The sequence below is a fragment of the Plectropomus leopardus genome, chromosome 15 (assembly GCF_026936395.1).
Source record: "Plectropomus leopardus strain MGB_pleo_1.0 chromosome 15, ASM2693639v1, whole genome shotgun sequence".
NCBI classification, from domain to species: domain Eukaryota; kingdom Metazoa; phylum Chordata; class Actinopteri; order Perciformes; family Serranidae; genus Plectropomus; species Plectropomus leopardus.
Window position 1 is genome coordinate 1,174,742 of NC_142190.1, and position 22,759 is coordinate 1,197,500.

Here is a 22,759-nt window from a genome sequence, read left to right on the forward strand (position 1 = left end):
GAGAAATGTTTGATAAAAATGTGAATATGATATGATAATATGATGTTCACCATGTTTGCACCCTAATATGAGCTAATTAGCAGTAACCATAAGTCCAGCTGAGGCTAATGAATGTCATCAGAATCATACAGTATCTGCCTTTTGTGCTCACTATTTGTACATTCATTTTTGCCTTCTGTTCGATGTATAATAAGTAATCCCAAAATTTCCGTAATATACGATAATTCTACACTTACAATAAGATCAGTTCAGTTTATACGTCTCATTTAACTAATTTCCTGGCCCCTCATCACTTCTCACATGATCTCCTTACAGCCAGTTGCATTTAATGAACACCATGATGACATGAACATCACATTCGGGACGCGTTCGTTGAGCACGCACCACTGTTTTCGTAAACAATCGTCCTAAATGTACAAAGGTGCAAGCACCAAATCAAATTTATATTTTCTTTCAATTATTTAAATCTGCAAAGTAACTGCAGATGTAATCTTAACAATTGTATTTATTTACTGAACTGGATTAAAATCGCGTTGGTACCTCGTGGTTTGTCCAAGAGGCACAGCCGTAGCTTGCTGTCAAAAATGGCAGACCCTTTCGCACACGCACGCCGTGAAGGGATGACATATTTTTGTAGGCACACCAGGAAATAAGCATCGCACTGGTTAAACAGATAAATCTACAAGTTCAAGTGCAACTCTGTAAAGCTGTAAAGGGCGACAAGTGGGTTTAATGAGTCTAACGTCCCAGACAAAAATTACTTTTTCAATGGGAAAATTTATTTATTTATCCTTTTGTCTTTTTTTTCTTGTTTTTGTCTTTATTCTTGTGTTTATTTATATTTATTTAGGCAAGCCAAGGCAGCTTTATTTGTATGGCGCATTTCAAACAGGGCAATGATTTATTATTATTTATTTATTACTTATTAAAGTTGTTTTTCGTCCTCCATACTCATTCACCGTCATTCTTAAAATAAAAACTAAGTCATTAAAAGCTTAAACTAATCAAAACAATCTCTCCCCGTCGGGGAATCGAACCCCGGTCTCCCGCGTGACAGGCGGGGATACTTACCACTATACTAACGAGGAGTGCTACTCTAATCACCGTCGCAGTACCCGTTTCAAGCATTACACAGGTGAATCAACTCCTTGGCAAGTAATGCCCCATAAACTGAAAACTGAAAACTAAAAAATGCATACTGCAAATTACAAACTGAAAGAGCTTCAAATCGAGCTGTCCTGCAGTCATTATCCTTTTTAACCAGAGCATTTAAGTCAATTGGCTCTTGGCGCTGTTGCATATATCACATATTAGGTAACAGAAAAACCTATCCGAAAATTATTGAATTAAATATTTCGAACTAAAAGCAGAAAAAATAAATAAATAAATAAAACCATTTACGATTCACTGGCAAAAAACATGTTTCCGCCCGGTTTCGAACCGGGGACCTTTCGCGTGTGAGGCGAACGTGATAACCACTACACTACGGAAACTGCTACCCGACTCTTACCGGATGTGACTTTGACTTGACAGGCTTCGTGCTTCGCCTCACACGCGAGAGGGCCCCGGTTTGAGACATTATTTTGACACCGTTACAGACATATTTGAACATAAAAACCTGGTTTCATTTAAACTGAAAACAACGTAAGGTCTTGTTTATGTGTTTTTTCTTCCTCCCACAGACACACAGCTGTAACAATATACCGAAAACACTGTTTCCGCCACGATTTCTTACTGAAACATATTTGACAAGCAAACTTCGCTGGAGCGAATCAGCTGCTCTCGCTCTGAGGTAAACTTGAGTTTGGCAGCAGCCGGAAAATACAAAGGCAAAAGTGTCAAACACTCACCGGCTGCAGAGCCGCCATGTCTCGGTGCGTTTACAGTTTATCCACTTCCCGTTAAACCGGGGACTCGGTGAGACGGTGTCCTCCACAGAAAGTTCAGCAGTCAGCTGCAGAATAATCCACGTGCGCTCCGACCGGCCCGAACACACACATTTTCACTAAAATACACACACGCACACACACTGGGGATGTGTTCAGGTGTGTGAGGACTGACAGTGACGAGCGCACCACGCGCATGCGCTCTGTCGTCCTGTTTGGTAAGGTATGAAACAAAAAGGTTAGTAGGATATTTAATCATTAAACAATTACAACACGTTGTAACCCCGTATTATGAAATTTGGATGTACTACCTGCTGATTGGCGGGTGAAACATGTTCATTTTTGCCAAACTTTGTCCAGACCTCCTGAATAAAACCAATTGGTGCACGCGGACAGTACGACGTGTGTAGGTTTCCGTAGTGTAGTGGTTATCACGTTCGCCTAACACGCGAAAGGTCCCCGGTTCGAGACCGGGCGGAAACAGGTAATATTTTGATGTATACATTTTAAGCAGTATTTGGCAGAAATGGAAAACAAATATTACGCAGACAAGAAAGGAAGGACCTGAAGTATAACCATGTTTGTTCTGATAATGAAGACATAAAAACCTTTTTTTAATCCAGTATTTATCGAAATAATTGGTAATTATATATATATATATATATATATATATATATATATATATATATATATATATATGCAAAAAAAAATTGTTTTTTGATAACCACTACTCTACGGAAACTCGTAGTTGTCCCGTGACGTCGTCATTTGTTTTGTTTGTTTTCGCTCTGGAGTACAACTTGAGCTCGGCAGCAGCCGGAAGTTAAAAAGTCTCAAACACTCACCGGCTGCAGAGCCGCCATGTCTCAGTGCGTTTACAGTTTCTCCACTTCCCGTTAAACCGGGGACTCGGTGAGACGGTGTCCTCCACAGAAAGTTCAACAGTCAGCTGCAGAATAATCCACGTGCGCTCCGACCGACCCAAACACACACATCTTCACCAAAGTACACACACGCACACACACTCGGGATGTGTTCAGGTGTGTGAGGACTGATCATTGATCATTTCAGATTTGGAGGATTCTTGAATATTTAGTAACACTCAAAGCATTTTATCTGCTTTTCATTCTTCTTTTTTGATCATTAAAAGGCCCGCTTTAATATCACACACACTCCTATCACTCAAAAATATGCTTTTCAAAATCAAGCTTTAAAAATGTTTAAACACACCCCTCCACCACGCGCATGCGCTCTGTCATCCAGCGATTTTTCTCTTTTTCTTCTGTTCACTTCTGTTTTTTGATTTATTTATTTATTTATTTTTAGTTATTTAATCATGCATTTATCTGGTGTATTTCACATAATTCAGATGTGAAAGTATGTGGCATATTTCGTGTACTATATATATGATATGTTTATAGGAGTATTTGTATATTTGTACTTCAGATATTTGCAGTATTTGCAGTATAAATTGTGAAGCAGCTTCATGTTTTTGCTCCGGTGTGTTTTTGGCTGCAGGAGCTCGCGCCTCCTCCATGCTCCGCTCTCTGACAGGAACACACCCAAATAAGGATCAAGGAAGCGATGACGCGGCTGGATGGTCTCCATGTGACGTAGCTCCAAAAAAAAATGGCCCGCGCTGTGACGTGTCTCCGGGGTTTCCGGCCATGGCGGCTGGCGGGGCTCCCGGTGACCGCTGACGGGCCGCGGTCCGGCGGACAGACGGCAGCCGGTGACCCGGACTGAAGTCTGGATCCTCTTGATCCTTCACGCTCCAAAAACCGCAGCACAAAGAGCACGCGGGCCATCGGAGCGTACGCGCGCAGCCCGGTCTGCACGCTCACCGCTCGGACCAAATATGGGCTTCCTCCCCGCCATATTTGGGAATGTACGTCACGCAGGAGTCTTTATAAAGGCGGGAATCCTCACTGAGGAAAGTGACAGACCCAAGTTCAACAGCACGTGACGACTAACTGTTGTTGTTGTTGTTGTTTACTCTGCTGATGACGCAGCACTTCCTACACAAACAACCCTAAAATCATCTTGTGCGCGCGGGACCCGGAGCTCACGAGCCTCCAGGTTGGCTTCCTCCGAGCAGAACCGCCCCCAGCCGCAGAGTCAGCCCGGGCAGAGCGCCTCTCCGCTGGGCTCAGCAGCGGAGAGCAGCCCGGTCCCCCCGCCGGAGCAGCCCGGTGCTGCGGAGCCTCCGGAGCCGCCCACGTCCTCCTCCCCCTCCTCCTCCTCCTCCTCCTGCTCCTCCTGCTTCTCTAGAGAGATGGCAGCCACCAAAGCGGAGCTGCTCCTGTCCGCCCTGCAGATCTCGGAGCCCCTGTCCGGCCTCCCGCCGCCTCCCTCCCCGCTGGACGGATTCTCCAAGCTGGAGGAGCTGCGGCTGCTGCTGCAGAACGCCGCGGCCGGAGGGTCGCTGCTGGCCGCATCCGCTGCGGAGGGAGCCGGGCTGCTGAGCGCGGAGCCCGGGGAGTACGGAGGTGAGCAGCGGGAGGTGGTGGAGGTGCAGGAGGGGACTGTTTCGCATTATGTTTAGAAGAGAAAAGTATGAATAAAATCTCTTTACACTTTGAAAAACATGCAATGAGCAAAAAAGAAATTACCCCAAAATTAGCAAGTAATAAGTTACTACAAACTACAAATAAATCAAGGAAATATTTTTTTAAACATGCTTAAAATTTAGATAATTAATAATAAAATAATTTAAATAATAATTCTGTCACAAAATTTTAAATATGTAATCGTGATATTTAAAAAAAAAACTATTTCCCTAGCTTTGAAAAAATATTTTTTAAAATATTATTTCTTGCAATTGTGGAAATTTCCTTAACAAGCTACTTATTGCCTTTTATTTCACGTTTTGGGAAAAAATCGCATCAATTTGCTCACAAAGGGTTAAATACTTGTGAACGTCGTCTGAAAGCTACACAAGAAAACTGATGTCGCTCCAGGTTTTTATAGGGTTAAATATACATCAAACCCCTAAAACGTGTCTCATGCAGGTCAAGTGAAATATGCAGAAATGATTCACTTTAATGAATGAGGCGTTAAAATCTGTTTAAATGTTGTTGTTATTTACGGAATGATTGTAAATAAAAAATACAAAATGCAACAAAACCTCAGACAGCAGTTATTATCGTTTAAAAACATTCAACGTTTTTAATGAGTAATTCTGTGGATCCTCTGAGAGGAGACTGATCTGAGACCAGATGAATGTTTGTTTCTCTAAAGTTGAGTCTGAACGTCAAAGTTCTTACAGTCACGAAAAACCTGGAAAAGTTTGCATTTAAAACTTGCCTTGAAAAAGTTTTGGAAAAGTCCTGGAATTTTTTGTCATAAACTTGTATGATAAAACATGGTTAGTTGAAGCACCATCGGGGAAAATAATTTTGGCGATTTTTAAAAAGAAAACCTGCAGGCATTTTGAAGGCATGACTTTTTTTTAAAAAAAAAACATGTTTTTAAACGTGAAATTAAAAAAAAATAATTTAAAGAAAAACTTTGAAGATTTTCTTTAAAAATCCTCCAAATAGAAAAAGAAAACAAACACTAAAGAAAAGAAAAACGTTTTCTTGAACGTGAAAACACGTTTTACAAATCTCTGAGCGGCGTTTCTTCTTCTGTGTTTCAGATTCGCTGTCGGACCTCGACTTCCAGACGCCCCCCCCCCTGACGCCCCGCCTCCCTCCGCTCGCCTACAGCGGCCGCTTCAGCTTCGAGCCCACCTCCAGCGCTGGTCTTTGGGCGGAGCCTCTCCTCAGTCTGTTCAGTGGGCTGGTCAGCGTCGGGGCTCCGCCCCCCCCAGCGTGCAGCCTCCCCTTCTCTGCATCGTCTGTGACATCATCAGTGATATCATCATCGAGCCTCAGCTGTGACGTCACCTCAGTGTTCTCCGCCACGCCGACCTACACCTCCGCCACCACCTCCGACCTCCTCCTCCCCGCCGCTGATTCCCAGCCGCAGGGCCCGCCTCCTGCCTACGCCGCCACCGCCGCCAGGCTCGGCCTGCAGCCGCCCCCCCGGGTGGTGCCAATGCTCCCGGACTACCTGTTGCCGTTGCCACAGGACGGCGAGCTGGGCCTGATCCCAGACCAGAAGCCGGACCTGATTCCGCCACCGCTCACACCGCTCTCCACCATCAAGTCCTTCTCCTCGCAGACCCAGACGCAGCCGCAGGGCCCCGCCTCCAGCCCCGCCCACCAGGCTCAGCTCACCAAACTTGGCCGGATTAGGAAGTCCCCCGCCGGCCGTCAGTGCAAGACGCCGCACGAGCGTCCGTACGCCTGCCCCGCCGACGGCTGCGAGCGCCGCTTCTCCCGCTCCGATGAGCTAACGCGCCACGTGCGCGTGCACACGGGCCAGAAGCCGTTTCAGTGCCGCATCTGCATGCGCAGCTTCAGCCGCAGCGACCACCTGACCACGCACATCCGCACGCACACCGGCGAGAAGCCGTTCGCCTGCGCCGAGTGCGGACGCAAGTTCGCCCGCAGTGACGAGCGCAAGAGACACGCCAAGATCCACCAGCGTCAGCGGGAGCGCAGAGCTGACAGGAGCTGCGCCTCCTCCGCTGCCAGCGCCATTAACACGCCGCCCACCTCCTCCCCTGGCTCCTCCTACTCCTCCCCCGTGTACAGCTCCTCCCCCACCGCCGCGCTCCTCCCCTCTTCCTCCTGCTTCGCCTCCTCCCCTCCCCTCCTCTACTCCTCCTGCTGCTCCTCCCCCATGGCGAGTCCTCACTCAGAGCTCCCCTCCCCCCCCAGCGCCAACAACTGCTGACGGACAGGAAGTCCTCCTGTCCCGCAGGGACCTTTGACCCCAGACTGAAACTTTAACGTCACGTCAGACTGTACGAGAGGTCAGAGGTCAGCAGATCTGCGGAGGAGGTCTACGAAACATTTTGAGCCTCCTCAGCCTCCGTGGTCACTGATGGCGTCCGGACGCGAACTTTAACCCTTTGAAACCCGAACAGAGGAAGAAGGCAAAGAGCAACTTCATGAAAAAATGTTGCATAAATTTACAGAAAAAAACCTGAAAATAAGCATAAAAAAGAAAACAAAAACACAAAAGACACAAAAATTACCTTTATAAAGAGCCACAAAATAAAAATAATGATAATAAAAATTTATTTTGTAGAATAACTCTGAATTCTATGATTAAATTTATGAATTACATTTTCTGGACATTTGTCCGTTTTTATTATTTTTTATTTTTTTTATAATATCATCTTAACCCCCCCAACTTATTTTTAATTTTTCTTATCACTGAAAACTTTTTTTTAATTTGCATTTTGCAGGACATTTCTTTCTGAGTTGCTCATTTGCCTTTTCAAAATAAATCACACCAGTTTCCTTCAGTTTCAGAGGTTTATTGTGAAAGGACTCACAGACTCACCAAACCTCACTGAGAAAACGGACGATTTTAGAGACTGAATGTAAATCTGCTGAACGTGAGTCATGTTTCCGTGTTGTGTTCATACGTGAACGTGTTGTTTACCTGCTGAGTAGGTTTGTTTACTTTGATACAGTTTCCTCTTTGAAGCAAAGAGAATAAAAAGTGAAAATCCTCCTTACTTTTGCTGTTTTTAAACTCGTTTCTACCGCTCTCATCAGCTGAGAAGTTTATTTATTCACATGAAGAAGACCATGTATTGCAGCTGAAAGCTCCAAAACAAGCGAGTAAGACGACATTGAGTGAGGATTTTGTTTCATCTTTCACTCTGAACTTTTTGGCTAAAATGAGAAAAATGAGAAAAGAAAAAAATGAGTTTTACGTCTACGGTTTTAAACGGATTGAGGAGCGTGTGACGCAGCTGAAGCCGAATTTACAACTTCAGCGACACGTCGACAAATCACAATAACAGCCATAAAAATAGTTTTTAGGTCGAATTACAAGTTAAAGAACACACACACACACACACACACACAGGATTTACTGCTGACAGTAATGACATACTGTGTGTGTGTGTGTGGGGGGGGCGTTCTCACAGCTTCAGCCCAAATATGGTGTTTCCTGTTGCTGCAGCGGACGTCCTGATGCTCAAATAAGGAACTTCCTGCTGGCAGACAGCCCCTCTGCTGGCGGGACGCCCGGACTGTGTGTGTGTGAGTGTGTGTGTGTGTGTGTGTGTGTGTGTGTGTGCGTGTGTGTGTTGAAGTGAACCGAGCTGTGACGAAACAACTAGATGGACAGGTCGGACTGGAGTGTGTGTCTGTGTCTGTGTCTGTGTGTGTGTGTGTGTGTGTGAGAGTACAAAAATGTTTGCATTTAAAAGCACATAAAAAAGTCTTTAAAAGTATAAAAGATTTGAGATTTGATTCAGAGACAAAGCAGAGATGAAAAGAGGTCACGACAGAAATGAAAAAGACAAAGAAAGTGAGAAAGAAGAAGAACACACACACACACACACACACACACACACACACACACACACACACACACAAAGGATTTACTGAAGTATTTAGTTGTTTGTTAAACAACCATGACGTTGTTGATTTGATTTATTTTGATTGTTTTTTATAGTGTTTTATTTTGATAGTTATTTGTTTAGTATTTATTTTTATTATTTTATTTATCTATTTTACAAAATCAATAATAAATAAATAAATAAATAATCAGTCCAATCATACAATCATTTATTGAAAGTGCTTAAATGTCGGCGGTCACATGTTTGGAGCAGCGTTTTGTTGCAGTATTATTTTGGGCACCAGCATGTGAAGAGATTTTTTAATTTTGTTTCTGTTTTGGAAACAGTTTCAATTTTTTCGTCACCTTTTTTTCTAAGATGCATCAAAAAAATGAAGAGAAACTTCAGTAGAAACAATGAAACAGCAGCGACATCGCCACCTGCTGGATGACAAATATGAATGTAATGAAAATATTCTGTTTACATCAGTGTTTCTACCACAAATAGACTTTTAGATTATCTTAATTTAGATTTTATGTTTTGTTTTTCGTTTTGTAAGCGTACATATTTAATAAGCATGAAGGGAGTCTGAGATTTTAGACGTTCATTGCCAACAAGTGTTTCTTCATAATTTCTGTGCAAATGACAATAAATTAATGTCAATAAATAAATAAAAATAAATAATAGACCTATCATTTTCGTCAGATTCTACTTTTTTTCTGTTTATTTATACATATGTGGTGTTTTTTTTTAATTCTCTAAACTTGTCAAAAAGATCTGTTGCTAATACTGCAGGCTGCATTAGGTTGTATGAATCAATTTGTAGTTTATTTTAAGTTTCTAGACATAATATTATTTCATGTATCGCGCTGATCAGCAATAAATAATTTGAAATAATGTTTTTTTATGAATTAACAAGTAAACGTCGCCAATGACAATAAATTTACTTAAATCTGCAATAAAACGTCGGATAGTCACCGAAAACCGGCGGGAAAATGTTTCTCACGCGCTCGAACAACCAAATCAAGCCGTTATTTCCAAATGAAGACGGCGGTGTTAAAAAAAAAAAAAAAGCATCTGGAGGATGCGGGCATCGATCCCGCTACCTCTCGCATGCTAAGCGAGCGCTCTACCATTTGAGCTAATCCCCCGGTCACACTAACGGCGCTCTCTGCTCCACTTAAAGTTATAAAGTTATGTGTGTGTGTGTGTGTGTGTGTATATATATATATATATGTGTGTATATATATATATCGTGACAGCTGTCGTTTGCTGACATGTGATTGGCTGAAGTCCAGGGAGGCGGGAGGAGCGGAGGTTTCACCGGAAAAACATGAAAGCAAACATTAGAACATTAAATAGAACAGAACGTTTAACTGTGATAACAACAGAACGCTGAACAACGACGTTAGAACGTTGAATGAAGAATTAGAACGTTTAGTAACAAAAATGGAATGCTAAACAACAACAACAACAACAACAACAACAACAACAACAACAACAACAACAACAACAACGTTGAATAAATAAAAATAGACGTGGGTGAGTTTTTACTGAGACAAACCGGGACACTGACTGTTAACCGAACACACTGCTGACGTCACGCGTCTGTAAACGGTAACCGGAGGAGGAACGTCCTCTAATGTCACACCGTGTTTGATCCTTAAAGACAAAACCTGTTACCATGGTGATACGAGGAACAACTCAACTGTCTGGTCATCTCATCGAGGCCGGTTCAAGACATGCGCACCTATGCACTATGACAGTGATACTCAACCTACGACCCGCAGGCCAAATCTGGGCCCTGACAGGGTGCCGGGGAGCCCCCCAAACTTTTTTTAATTCACAGTAATAAAAAAGTGAGTGACACTGAATTATTTTTGTCCTTTTAGTCTCCATAAGGTGTCAGAGTGAATAAAACAGCATCAAAATAGAGCTTGTTGATCAAAAAAAGAGCCAGAGGAGGATCCCCCACACCCCCGACAGAGGACACAGATAAGACACTGATGTCCTCAAATACTAGAAATGTCTTGAAATCCAAGAAACATCCTACAATCGTATCCTGGAAACGTCCAAACATTCTAGAGATGAATTAAAATCTTTAAAAAAAAAATTAAAATCTTACATTTGTAGCTGACACAGTGACTGATGGCAGCTGTCAGAATGACAAACGTCAAATTTGACAACATTTATTCAGGAACTCGTCCATTCTGATGACTTATGTCCCTGACACCTCTGACTGATCCTGACAGGAGGCCATACGACACGTTTCACTACATCTGTGAAGGAAAGACTTCGTTCTGTCAGACCAGGTCCTGCTTTAAGTCCTTCAGTGAGAAAAATAAGGTTTGAGATTAAAACATAAAGATGAAAAACACATTTTATGAGGTTTAATTCCTGTAGAGTGACTCACGGGGTGTGTGTGTGTGTGTGTGTGTGTGTGTGTGTGAGAGAGTGTGTGTGTGTGTGTGCTCACCTGCTTTATAAAGACCATGACAGAAACGGCAGCAGAAATAGAACAAAGCGGCGATGTGTCGGCATGTGGCAGCAGACTGCAGGAATACCAGCTGAGCTGCATTTAGCCTGTGAGCGCACACACACACACACACACACACACACACACACTCACACACACACCCCGGAAAGTTCCAGCAGCATTCCTGTGTGTGTGTGTGTGTGTGTGTGTGTGTGTGTGTGTGTGTATATAAAGAGCAGGACGTGGGACAGACGGACAGACAGACTCCAGCCTGAAGCTGCTGATCTGAAAGCGCCACCGTCTTCGAGATGTTGTGTCCCAGCGTCTTCCAGCCGTCCCCCGTCGCTATGAGGCCTTTCCTGGACCTGCACTGGCCCGTCCGCAGCCTGTGGCCCGAGACGCGTCCGCTCTTCTTCCACATGGAGCAGGAGATGATCCGCCACCTGCAGGAGATGAGGCAGAGCATGGAGTACATGGAGCGGCTGCACCAGAGGATCTTCGAGGAGATCGACCAAACCTCGTCCGCCACCGGCGCCTTCAAGCCCATCGCCTTCCAGGAGCTGGGGAGGGACGGCGCCGGCTTCGCCCTCAGCCTCGACACCAAGGAGTTCTCCCCGGAGGAGCTGTCCGTCAAACAGGTGGGCAGGAAGCTGCGGGTCAGCGGCCGCACGGAGAAGAAGCAGGAGGACGAGAAGGGCTCGTACTCCTACAGGTGTCAGGAGTTCAGGCAGGAGTTTGAGCTGCCGGACGGCGTCGACCCCGAGACCGTCACCTGCTCACTGGTGGGCGGCCGGCTGCAGATCCAGGCGCCCCGGGAGAAAGCGGTGCACGATGGGAAGGAGAGGGTCGTCCCCATCAGCGTCACCGCGGCGCCGGCCATCACCTCCTCCTCCAGCACCTCCTCCTCCTCGGAGAGCAGCCCTGCGGACAAAAACTGAACTGGACACATCGTGCGAACGTCTCTGATCCGGATCGAGGGAACAGGAAGCCGCCGCTCCTCACCTGCACTTTGATATACAACAAACTTTATAGTTTCATGTTTTATTTATCCCCGTCACGAATTGTTTTCTCTGAATTACATCAAATTATGTCACCATGCGAAAAATATTCTCACATTTGTCCTGTGTTGTTTGTGTAATTATTAGCATAATGACATCTAACATTATTATAATTATCTCTTTATTATCGATGTGTGATCTTCTGCAGAAATGTTGATTCGTAGTAGTACTCTCTCACATTTTAATAAAACTGGAAATTTTTATCACTGATCTCATAATTCTGGAAAAAAAGAAGAAAATTGTTTCATGAATAGATTTTTATTCATTTAAAAATCTATTTAAGCTCCAAATCATAACAGGACAAAAATGTCACTTTATTCTCATGTTATTACTTTTCTCATAATGAACCTGAGATTTACTTTAATTTATATTAACTGTCTTAAAGTTAAGACTTTTACTTTTTTCTCTCATTAAATCAGTTATTGATTGACTGATTACATTCATTTCTCATTTTGGTTTTCACTCTTAAATTTGCAGTTACAATTATTTAACTTTGACTTTTTTTTTACAAAAGTGACTCAAAATTGATAAAAAAAAAAAAATACTTTTTTGAAAGTAAAATTGCAGCTACACTCTTGCATCACTATTTTTCTCATTAAACTGGGACTTTTATTGTTGATTTTTTTAATAAAATAAAAATAAAATAACCTTATTCTTATATATTAATTTCATCATAATAAATTTGAGATTTATTTTCATTTTATTTTAACCTTTTTATAAATGTAAGACTTTTTTTCTCATGAAATTGACAATTCCTTCCTCATTTTGGTTTTCAGTCTTAAAATTGCAGCTATCATTATTATTATTATGATTATTATTTTAATTTTATTGCGACTCATAAAAGTAATTTCTCACTTTGTATTTACTGCCAAATTAACATTAAAGTTATGGACGTCTTCTGGCAGTGAAATTAAAATTGAGGTCTGCAGCCGACAGTACGCTCCCTCTGTGACATTACGCCATGTGATCAAACGCCACATTTTAAAGTCGACTTTTTACCGCAAACAGCAGCATGCTCCTTTAATCGTGACCTTTCGGCGCGATTATTTTTCTAAAACTGTAAATGAATTTGTTTCTGTGATTGATGGGAGTGATGGGAATAAACACAGGACGCCAGTTTTCCCCTTTCTTTGTAAAATAATTCTCAATAAACTTAATTTATTCACAAACTGCTTTTTCAAATTGCCATGTTGTCATTGTTCTTTTTTTTTTTAAATCACATACAATAAAAAACATTTCTAAAAGACAAGAGATGTCCGAGTCTCTCCGCTAACTTTGTACACGACTGCTTCTCCGTTTACAGCTCCTCCGCCGTCCTGAAGCTGCTTTTATTTATTTCATTTTTTCAAACACGATGTGTTCATCGCCGACACCTCGTCACGCTCAGACATCAGATTAGAAATATTAAGAAAAAACAGCAGAAAATAATGAACAGAGGGACTAAAAATTTAACAGCTACAGTACACATTTCCTTTTCTTCTCTGTTAGTTTTGTCTTTTCCTTTTTTTTCTTTTTAACATTTTGATTTACAGAATAATAATATATGTTCAGTTAAGGCTTATGTTGGGCGTCATGGAGTGATCAACGGAAACAAACCGACCAGCCAGGAGGGGGTGTGGACAGGGACGCTTGTCTACCTGTGTTATGGGGACACTGCATGTTTACGTGTCTTGCAGGGACATTGTTTGTGTGTGTGTGTTTCCGTGTATGCGTGTTACAGGGACTTTGTGTTTGTGTGTATGTATATTACAAGGACACCGCCTTTGTATACATGTTACAGGGACACATTGTGTGTATATGTGCGTTACAGGGACACATTTTGTGCATATGTGTGCGATGAGGACACTGAGTTCATTTATATGTATTATGCAGACATATCGTGTGTATGAGTGTGACAAAGACACTGAATTTGTATATGTGTATTATGGGGTCATATTGTGTGTATGTTTGTGTGTTACAAGGGCAGTGAGTTTGTATATTACGGGAGATATTTTGTGTGTATATGTGTCTTATGGGGACATATTGTGTGTTTATGTGTTTTACAAGGACACTGAGTGTGTATGTGTGTGGGGACATAGTTTTGTCCTGGTGTCAGGGACATATATATTGTGTGTGTGTGTGCGTATGTGTATTACATATTGTGTTACAGAGATATATTGTGTGGATTGTGGGGACACTGTTGTTTCGGAGATATTTCTGTTGTGTTTTTTTTAAGTGTAGTGTTTAATTCCTGACTGTTTAGTAGATTGAGTAAAATGTGTGTGTGTGTGTGTGTGTGTGTGTGTGTGTGTGAACTGAGCCTTGTTATTTAAATATTTTTTTCACCAAGTTGAAATTTCTAATTGACAGCACATGAAGCTAACGCGCTAGCTCGTAGCAAACTTAACGTAAAGGAGCAGTTCAACTTGTTGGTGAATATTACTATCATCTTTCACTCTGAGAGGTGAGAAGTTTGGAAGTATTCAATCCCGCGTCTGGGTGTGAAGCACAAAACTGGATTCAGGATGTGGTTAGCGTAGCTTAGCATAAGGCATGGAAGCAGAGGAAAACAGCTTGCCTGTGCTATCGCTGGTGTTACATCAAAATCTGTGACCCAAATAGAAATTTAAGCTATAGCTCCACTGCAAATGATTTTTTCTTAATAAAATTTGATCGTGTTATTTGTTGTTGTTTGTTAAACAAGTAAAAAAAGAAAAAAGAAAAAAAAAAAGCTCATGCCAATTTTTGGAATTATTCCAAGGTGGTGAAAGCTAATGCTAAACTTTAATAGTCACAACAGATAAAGAGCCTAAATTATACTAAATATTTGTAGCAGTGAAAGTCTAATCAGTTCATTCTTGAGACCTTCTTCATATATTGTGTTAGCGAAAATCAGATAGATGCAATGACCTTTCGCCACAAAAATCAAATTAGGTTATTGTTAAGTCCAAGTGGATGTTTGTGTCAAATTAGAAATAAAATCCTTCAAGGTTTTCTGGAGAGACTAATAAGAGATGAGAATAATACAGATGGAAGGTCACGTTCACCTGTGACCACCAAAATGCTATCAGTTTATTATTGAGTCGAGTGGATGTTTGTGCCAAATTTAAAGAAATTCATTCAAGGTGTTCGTAAGAAATCACATTTACAAGATTTAGATAGATACAAGGTCAAATTGACCTTGACCTTTAAACACCAAAATCTTATCAATTCATTGTTTAGTCCAAGTGGATATTTGCACAGAAAAAAATACCTCAAGGTGTTGTTAAGATATCAAGTTCACGAGCACGAGACGAGTGGTCACAGTGACCAAAATCTAATCAGCTCATTCTTGAGTGCGATGGGATGTTTGTGAGAAATTAGAAAAAAAATCCTTAAAGGTTTTCTGAAGTATTGCGTTCACGAGAAGAAGACGAATAGAAGGTCACAGTGACCTTCACTTTTCATTGTTTAATCTAAGCGGACGTTTGTGCTAAATTTGAAGAAATTATCTCAGGTCATTCTTGAGATATCATGTTCACAAGAATGAGACAGAAGAAATAACGGTGTCCTTCTTGTTATCACAATTTAAATAAGAGCGTCATTGTCCCCAATTTTTTATGCTAAGCTAGGCTAACCACATCCCAGTTTCATGACACTCATGAACTTCTCACTGAAGGAAATGTTAACATTTTGTCGAACTGTTTTGTTTTTTTTTACGAGTGCAGTTTTTCAGATCAGAAGTAAGTTTTTTGTTACCCCCGCCCCTCCCCCGACAATATGATGGATGACATCAGACAGAGAAAAAGAAACAATTACACAAACTGAAACCCTCTGAAAAAGCAAAAGCCAGGGTTCATACACATTTTTACCAATTATTTTCCATAACTTTGAGGCAAATTTTAAAGACCATACATTCTCTAAAACAACCATCGATAATCCTTACTGGTTCTTTCTCAGATTTTTGGCCCTTTTAAATTTTTGTCGATATTTTTAGAATAAATCTGTTAGTTTTTTAATGAGCTTTTAAGAAAATGGAAAGCATATTTCTATTAAAAATCCCCCAAATTTCAGGAATTTCAAAAGAAAAAGATTATGCCAAAACAGTTTCTTAAAATTATGTGGGTGTTTAAGGTTAATTTTCTTTTTAAAAGAATGCCTTAGAATTTATCTTAAAATTCATCAAAAATTTGTGAAGAAAAAAAAAAGCCACATTTTTTTCTTTAAAATCACAAAAAAGAAAAACAAATGGGCAAAACTACCCCTTTATAGCCAGAAACCGTAAAAACAAAAATTTTCAAATTTCCAACGGTCTTTAAACACATTATGTGTTATCATACAGGTTTGTGCAACTAATTCCCATTACTTTTTCGAAACTTTTCCAGGCCTGGAAATTTCTATTTGCAAAATCCATGACGTTTCCAGGGTTTTCATGACAGTATGAACCCTAAAAACAATCGTTTACAAAGTGAATTTGCTGCTGTTGACTTTAAACAAAGATCTGAAAATTTAACAGTAAAGTCGCCACAATTATAAATGACGATAATCCATCACAGTCAACATTTTAGTCAAACTTTATTCAGTCGTAATACTTTCCTTTTTAAGTGCATTTATCTGATGAACTAAAATGAACATTTTATTTTTCAAACATGTTATTTTCTTTTTTTTTCCTGTTTACTTGTTGATTGTCTTCTGGGTGTGAGTCTCAAACGTCGCTCTTTTTCTGCCGCTGACCATCAACTCTCGGGTTTTGTCAACTGTTTGACCACATGAAAATAAACCAACAGTAAAGAAAAACACTGACTGTGACGGATTATCTCACTGCAGGTTGATTTTTCGTGAAGTGGGTCTGAAATGATCAGCAGGAATGTGAAGTGTGATTCTCAGTAGAAAAGCTTAAGTGTGTAAAACAAGCCGCGTGGTCGCTCGGTTAAACGCTGTCAAAGGTTCAGAGACCTTCAGCGTGCAGTTTCTCTTCTATTTTTGTGGGTTTCAAGTGAAAATCGGAGGAAATAAAACAAACAAAACAAAAACTAGCATCAGAGTTTTCAGTCGATTTTACAGACATTCACACCTGATGGTTCTGCTCAGCATCCAGATTAAATCCAGAGAGAGAATAAAAGCACCCAAAATCTGATTTAATGTCTTCTGTCAACGAATTACATGTAATAAAGGAGGGTTCATACACATTTTTACCACTAAATTTCCGTGATTTTTCCATGACTTTTGATGCAAATTTTAAAAACCATACATTCTCTGAAATGACGGTTCTTTTTTATTACGATATATATGTTTCCTTAAATATGTATTATATTTAAACACAAGATTAGAACTGAATATTTAAATATAATTCAGGTTCAAACATTGGGATGGTATTTATTTTACACAAGATTTAAATGATTTAATGATGATTTAAATTTTGGCAATTATTTTTTTCTTTAAAATTTTTTGGGGGATTTCCAAATTTTTGATGGTCCTTGAACCCATCATGTTTTTTTACAGGTTTGTGAAACAAAATTCAATGACTTTTCAATAACTTAAAGGGGATATTTACTTTTCAAAATATTTTCCGGGCCTGAAAATTCCATAACTTTTCCAGAATTTTCTGACGGTATGAACCCCGTATGTCCTGCATGGATTTAAATGTTAAAATAAAAGTCCTCTGCTACTCACATTAACACAGGAAACTAGCATAAATATCAGATTTCCATCATGTTTTCTTCTACCTGATTTTCCATCATTTCAGCTTTGAGTGGAGTTCAGAGTGAATCTCCTACATGACGTGTCATAATAACACGTTTTTTCTTTTATGGAAATGAGTTTAAAATTTGGAAACGTGACCGGTGTGAGCGCTCGTAGGTGTTAATGTGGATAAATTATATCTGGATTCAATCTGGACACAAGTGACATGACCACCAGGGGGTTCAAGATGTCACACACACACACACACACACACACACACACACACACACACACACACACAGAGGGTGGGTGAATGAGAAGGAGTGTGTAGTAACAGGAATGTGTGAACACTCAGGTGAACAACAGCATCAGTGGCTACCTGCCCTCAGTGAAGCCTGACGGGACGACGCCACGGAGCAGCAGCGAACCTGAACGCATCACCGTGCTGAGGTCACATGACTGTGACATGAAGCGTGTGTGGTGTATGTGAAGCCAGACGTTGAACTATCTTCTCTTATTAAAGTTGTGCCAATAAAATTCATTCTGATTGCTTAATTTAATGATAAATATCTTAACGCCTCAATATTTACATGGAGTCAAAATCACAAACTAAAATGTTCAGACAAAATAACAAAAATCGTCAGACTGTAGGAAACTTTACGTATTAAATGGCAAAAAAATCAGGTTTTCTGAAATACTGATTAATATTTAACAGAAGCAGCTCAACTTGTGTGTTTTTTAAAGCTCAAATAATGTTAAACAAAAAGATCTTTCTCTGTAGGATCAGATGGAGCCTGTCAGCTGACAAAAACAGGTTTCAATGTTACCCTTGTGGCATATTCGTACCGTCAATTTGTGCCTAAAAAAGTGTTTGTTTCTGTCAACGATAGGCTCAAATTGTTATTCAGTTTGGCGGTGGCGATTTTAGGGCTGGTTCTGGATTTTACTCTTTGACAAAAATATCTGTCTCTGTCGGGATCCTTTCCATTTTCAGACGCTTAGAATAACAATCTGAGCCTGTCAGCGACAAAAACAAACACTTTAGGGGATGTAAATTGGTGGCTGAAAAAATGCCCTAAATGGTTAAGTGTCCGACTTTGAGCGTAAAAACTAGAATCCGCCTTGCTGCTCTGAAATTTAAGTCCTATGTTGGATTTATTTACTTCTAAAGTGAAAAGGTGTGTTTGAGTGTTTTGGGTGAACTGACCCTTTAAATCACAGCTGCTCTTTGAGACGTCTGGCGTTGGGACCGTGTGGTGATGGCGTGGTGATGGCGTGTCAGGTCGGCGCTGCGGCGCGGCGACGTCCTCGTCAGACTGAAGTGTGTTACAGAGACTCAGCAACTGTGTGTTGGAAGACACCTGGACGCCGAGACGCACCTGGACAGTCTGAGGGGGTCAACTCTGCATCTGGGCTTCAGGGGCCCGCACCTGTTAGCGTGCAGGTCGGGGCCGCTGCGGAGGTCACTGAAGGTCAGATGCAGGTTGAGGACTTTCCGCTCACGGCAGGCGACCAGCGTTACACGTGAAAAAGCAGCCAGGAGGATTCCACAGCGGCGAGTCGTCACCGCGGCAGTCACATCATCACTGTCGTCCTCAATCAGCTTCGTTTCCTCATCCAATGAGAGAAGGTGTTGTTCCTGAGAGCCTTGCTGATTGGTGGCAAGGAGGCGATGGAGGGGGGCGGGGCTTCGAATCCAAACCAAACTAAAAAACTGAAACAGAGAACAGCCTTCCATTTACAAACGCCTCAGTTTTCTTCTATTAAGTTCAAGTCGAGTTCTGTACAATCCCTCTCAAACACCGCCTGCTGCGCCGCCTCGCGCTCCTCCGCTTCCTCTTCACCGTCGTCCTCATCGTCGTCATCCTCGCGGCACTCCTCGTCGCTCTCGCTCAGCGGGCCGATGCTGGTCCTGCCCAGGCACTCGGCCGGCGAGCAGGAGCCCCGGAAGTCGCCCATGAAGGCCTCCATGCCCATGCAGACGTCACCGCCGCAGGCCAGCCTGCCGCCGCCGCGCTCCAGACACTGCGGGTCGATGCTGCGGGTCTGCAGAGCGACAGGAGGAAGAAGTCTGAAAACTAGAGCTCAGAGTCAACGATTAATCAATCGTAAGATAAATCATGTGAATAAATAAAGCAAAAAAAAAAAAATACGACCTGAAAATGTGGAAAAGTTTGAATTTTAAAAAAACACAACATCCAATCAGAAACCAGTATGTGATGATGTAAGACCGTAAATATCTCCAGGTTAAAACATCGGTGCTGGTTGTCATGGTAACGGTGCAAAATCAGGGTTCATGCACATTTTTAACAATGGATTTCCAGGACTTTTCAAGGACTTTGAGGCAAATTTTAAAGACCATAAATTCTCTGAAATGACCATTGATGCTCCTTATTGGTTCTTTTTAAATATATATATTTGAAAAAAATAAAGAATTCAGAAAAGGAAACAAAGTGAATATTAAAATGTAACTAAGAGACTGTGCATTAATAATGGGAGGGTGGGCGGGGCTTGTTTTTTCAGCTCAGGTTTGGAGAACACAACTTAAAAACGGCTCGACTTCTATTCATTTTATCGCTAATATGTGAAACCAAAGATGACCTTTCTAAAACTTTTGAGGTATATTGAGTTTTTACAATTTTTTTCCAGGCCTGTAAATCGCTATTTGCTCATTCCATGACTTTTCCAGGTTTTTAAGGACCGTACAAACCCTGAACGTGGTGAATTTAAAAAGAGCGACCACAGAATATTTAAGATTGTAAATTAAAACCAGGCGATGAGTCGTGTTTACGTTCTCCTGCCGTACCTGAGTCATCTTGGTGAAGTCGAGGACGGGTCGGGCACAGGGTCTGTCTGGGTCGCGGCGTCTCTTCAGACCCGGTTTGAGCAGCAGCAGGTCGCAGGGCTGCGAGTGGCAGCGCGGCAGCTGCGGCGGCAGACTGCGTCGCAGAGACGACGGCGTGCTGCAGGCCGAGGAGGGCGAGGCGGGCACCGGGCCCCCCACGGCCCCTCCGGCCACGGCCGAGCAGCTCGGAGGACGTGCCGCCGCTTGGCACGGCACGGGAGGCGGAGGCAGGAAGGTGGAGGCCGCCGAGTCTCTGATGAGCACGGGAGAGAGAGAAACGCCTCTGAGGAGGGGGAGGCGGGTGGAGCGGGAGGGGAGGAGGAGCAGGAGGACGGCGAGGGGAAGAAGCAGCAGCAGGCTCCTCCCCCTGCTGCCGCTTCGCTGGGGTCCCAGGGGAAGCTCCAGGGCAGCGGCGAGTCCGGAGACAGTGCCAGGCTGAAGAAGGTGGGGCTGGACGAGGAATGCAGCGATGAGTTCAGAGACGAGCTGGGAGCACGGAGAGGACAGGCTCCTCCCCCGCCGCACCCGCCCTATACCCCTCCCCACCCCGGGCCCGCCTGCGACCCCTCCCCAGCTCCCCGTGGCACTGCTGGCGACTGACGGGAGTCCAGACCATGAAGCGCTGGGCCGCCAGGTGTAGCGGCAGCGCGACAGGTCCTCGGGCACCGACAGCGAGCGGCAGTGCCGTTTGGGGGCGGGGAGGAGGCGGCGGGGGCCGGGCCGGGAGGGGCCGGCGCTCGGGGAGGGACAGCTCGGATGCTGAGGTGCTGGGCGCCAGGGGCCGGTGCTGCTGCGCCTGAGAGGGGGCCCCGTCCAGGGGGTCGCCCCCCTCCTGCAGGTGAGCATCAGGGGGCACCAGGGGCACGGGGCCGGGGGGGAAACTAGAGCTCAGTAACCCCCTGCAGGCCAGACTTGGAGGGAGGGCAGAGCTGCCAGTAACTGCTCTCTGAGAACACACACACACACACACACACACACACACACACACACACACAGGTCAGGTGACAACATCACTTACATGCAGATTCTACATGCAGTTTTTTTCTTCACTATTGCATGATGGGAAACGTAGGCTCCAGTGTTTCCTCATCAGAGGTCGGACTGATGTTTTTCTGGAGGTGAAATATTAAAATCAGCAGCTTTCTTTAAAACATTTTATTCACTCAGAGACGATCGAGCGCTCACCAGGCATCAAGCCATCTGGGGCCAGCACTCTGCGAGGGTTTTCGGGTCCAGCAGGGACTGAAAGACTAAAAGACAAAGAGTTCAGAGCAGGGACACTCTACTTGCTTTGAAGACAAGTTTCTTTGTAGCTTTTTGGCAATTTTTAAAGTAAAAATATTTGGCAACTTCTTTTTACCTTAAAATTTTTTGGCTTTTTGTGATTTTTAAAGAAAACATGAACTCTGAACCTGTGAGGCTCCAGGTGTGTGTCTGCACATGTGCATGTGCAGGTGTGTATGTGTGTGTGTGTGTGTGTAGGTGTGAGTCTCACCAGGTAGAAGTCCCCCGGCTGAGCAGGGTTGCGTTCCAGAGTCTGCGTCCTCAGGCTCTTGACGAGCAGTGTGACCACAGCATGGTGGCAGGGGCGGGGCTGAGGGGAGGTGGGGGAGGGCGACTGGCAGGAGAGGGGGAGAGGAGGGGGAGAGAGAGGGGAGGAGAGGGGAGGAGGAGGAGGAAGAGGAGGAGGGAGGGGAGAGCCACGCCCGTTTGTGTGTGCGTCCGTAGGTCTGTCGCAGGAGGAGTGGGGGGAGGGGCTGAGGACTGAGACTCCGCCTCCTCCTTACCACCTCAGGGCCAGGTAGCCCCGCCCACTCTCACAAGGACATTGTTGGTCAGCTTTTGCCCCCGGCAATGCACCTGGAGAGCAGGGAGAGACGAATGTGAGAGTCACGTTTATTTCAACAGTCAGGAAGTGACGATCACGTGCTGCAGTCATGTGACGTCGGAATAATCGGAATGATGACTTTCCTACATCTCGTGTCGGAAAACCCACTCGTAGATAATTTATAACACGAGTTGCCAACTTCACGTCATTTATGTAAAACCTTGAAAGGCAAAAGTCAATGTTTCGTCGACGGTAAGAAACTCTATTATTTCACGTTCTAGGATTCAAGGACATTTTTGGGATTTCAGGGCATTTCTGGGATTTAGGACTTCTCTGGAATTTTTCTAGGATTTTAGAATGTTGTTTTTATCTAAGACGTGTAAGTGTAATATGACATCAGTGTGCACTGCTGTCCGTGTAGAAACAGCCGTAAAACCTCTGTTTTTAGATGAAAACAAAATAATGAATTATTTTCAGTATACTACATGCTAAGTAGATTTCTTTTTTAAGCATTTTTGTTGGTCACAGCTCAGGATATGTCAGTGATCAGCAGTGAATTTCCTCCATCTGCCAAATATGGTCAAAATGACCTCATCAGGTGGAAAATAGTCAAA

General features: G+C 43.1%; 3 protein-coding genes and 4 non-coding genes across 7 annotated transcripts in view; 3 read left to right on the forward strand and 4 right to left on the reverse strand.

Moving 5' to 3' along the window:
* Positions 1 to 1,016: 1,016 nt before the first annotated feature.
* trnad-guc (transfer RNA aspartic acid (anticodon GUC)) lies at positions 1,017 to 1,088 on the reverse strand. Its single transcript has one exon. It is a non-coding gene; the product is annotated as a tRNA-Asp (tRNA).
* A 332-nt stretch (positions 1,089 to 1,420) lies between these two features.
* trnav-cac (transfer RNA valine (anticodon CAC)) lies at positions 1,421 to 1,493 on the reverse strand. The gene has a single exon. It is a non-coding gene; the product is annotated as a tRNA-Val (tRNA).
* An 803-nt stretch (positions 1,494 to 2,296) lies between these two features.
* trnav-aac (transfer RNA valine (anticodon AAC)) lies at positions 2,297 to 2,369 on the forward strand. The gene has a single exon. It is a non-coding gene; the product is annotated as a tRNA-Val (tRNA).
* A 1,433-nt stretch (positions 2,370 to 3,802) lies between these two features.
* LOC121953031 (early growth response protein 1-like) lies at positions 3,803 to 7,464 on the forward strand. Its single transcript, XM_042499953.2, has 2 exons — positions 3,803 to 4,375; positions 5,527 to 7,464. Exons 1-2 carry the CDS (start codon positions 4,162 to 4,164, stop codon positions 6,669 to 6,671), a joined length of 1,359 nt encoding a protein of 452 aa, XP_042355887.2. The 5' UTR covers positions 3,803 to 4,161; the 3' UTR covers positions 6,672 to 7,464.
* A 1,912-nt stretch (positions 7,465 to 9,376) lies between these two features.
* On the reverse strand, positions 9,377 to 9,449 carry trnaa-agc (transfer RNA alanine (anticodon AGC)). Its single transcript has one exon. It is a non-coding gene; the product is annotated as a tRNA-Ala (tRNA).
* Positions 9,450 to 11,012: 1,563 nt separating this feature from the next.
* On the forward strand, positions 11,013 to 12,035 carry LOC121952862 (heat shock protein beta-11-like). The gene has a single exon (XM_042499718.2). The coding sequence runs from the start codon at positions 11,083 to 11,085 to the stop codon at positions 11,710 to 11,712; it is 630 nt and encodes a 209-aa protein (XP_042355652.1). The 5' UTR covers positions 11,013 to 11,082; the 3' UTR covers positions 11,713 to 12,035.
* A 914-nt stretch (positions 12,036 to 12,949) lies between these two features.
* Positions 12,950 to 22,759, reverse strand: part of fam53c (family with sequence similarity 53 member C) — a 12,564-nt gene continuing 2,754 nt past the window's right edge. Inside the window, 9 exon segments of the mRNA XM_088088863.1 lie at positions 12,950 to 19,518; positions 20,279 to 20,591; positions 20,593 to 20,628; positions 20,630 to 20,885; positions 20,888 to 20,932; positions 20,935 to 21,016; positions 21,018 to 21,216; positions 21,218 to 21,261; positions 21,813 to 21,935. Of these exon segments, the coding sequence (XP_087944989.1) occupies positions 19,222 to 19,518; positions 20,279 to 20,591; positions 20,593 to 20,628; positions 20,630 to 20,885; positions 20,888 to 20,932; positions 20,935 to 21,016; positions 21,018 to 21,216; positions 21,218 to 21,261; positions 21,813 to 21,935 (1,395 nt within the window). The 3' untranslated portion in view covers positions 12,950 to 19,221.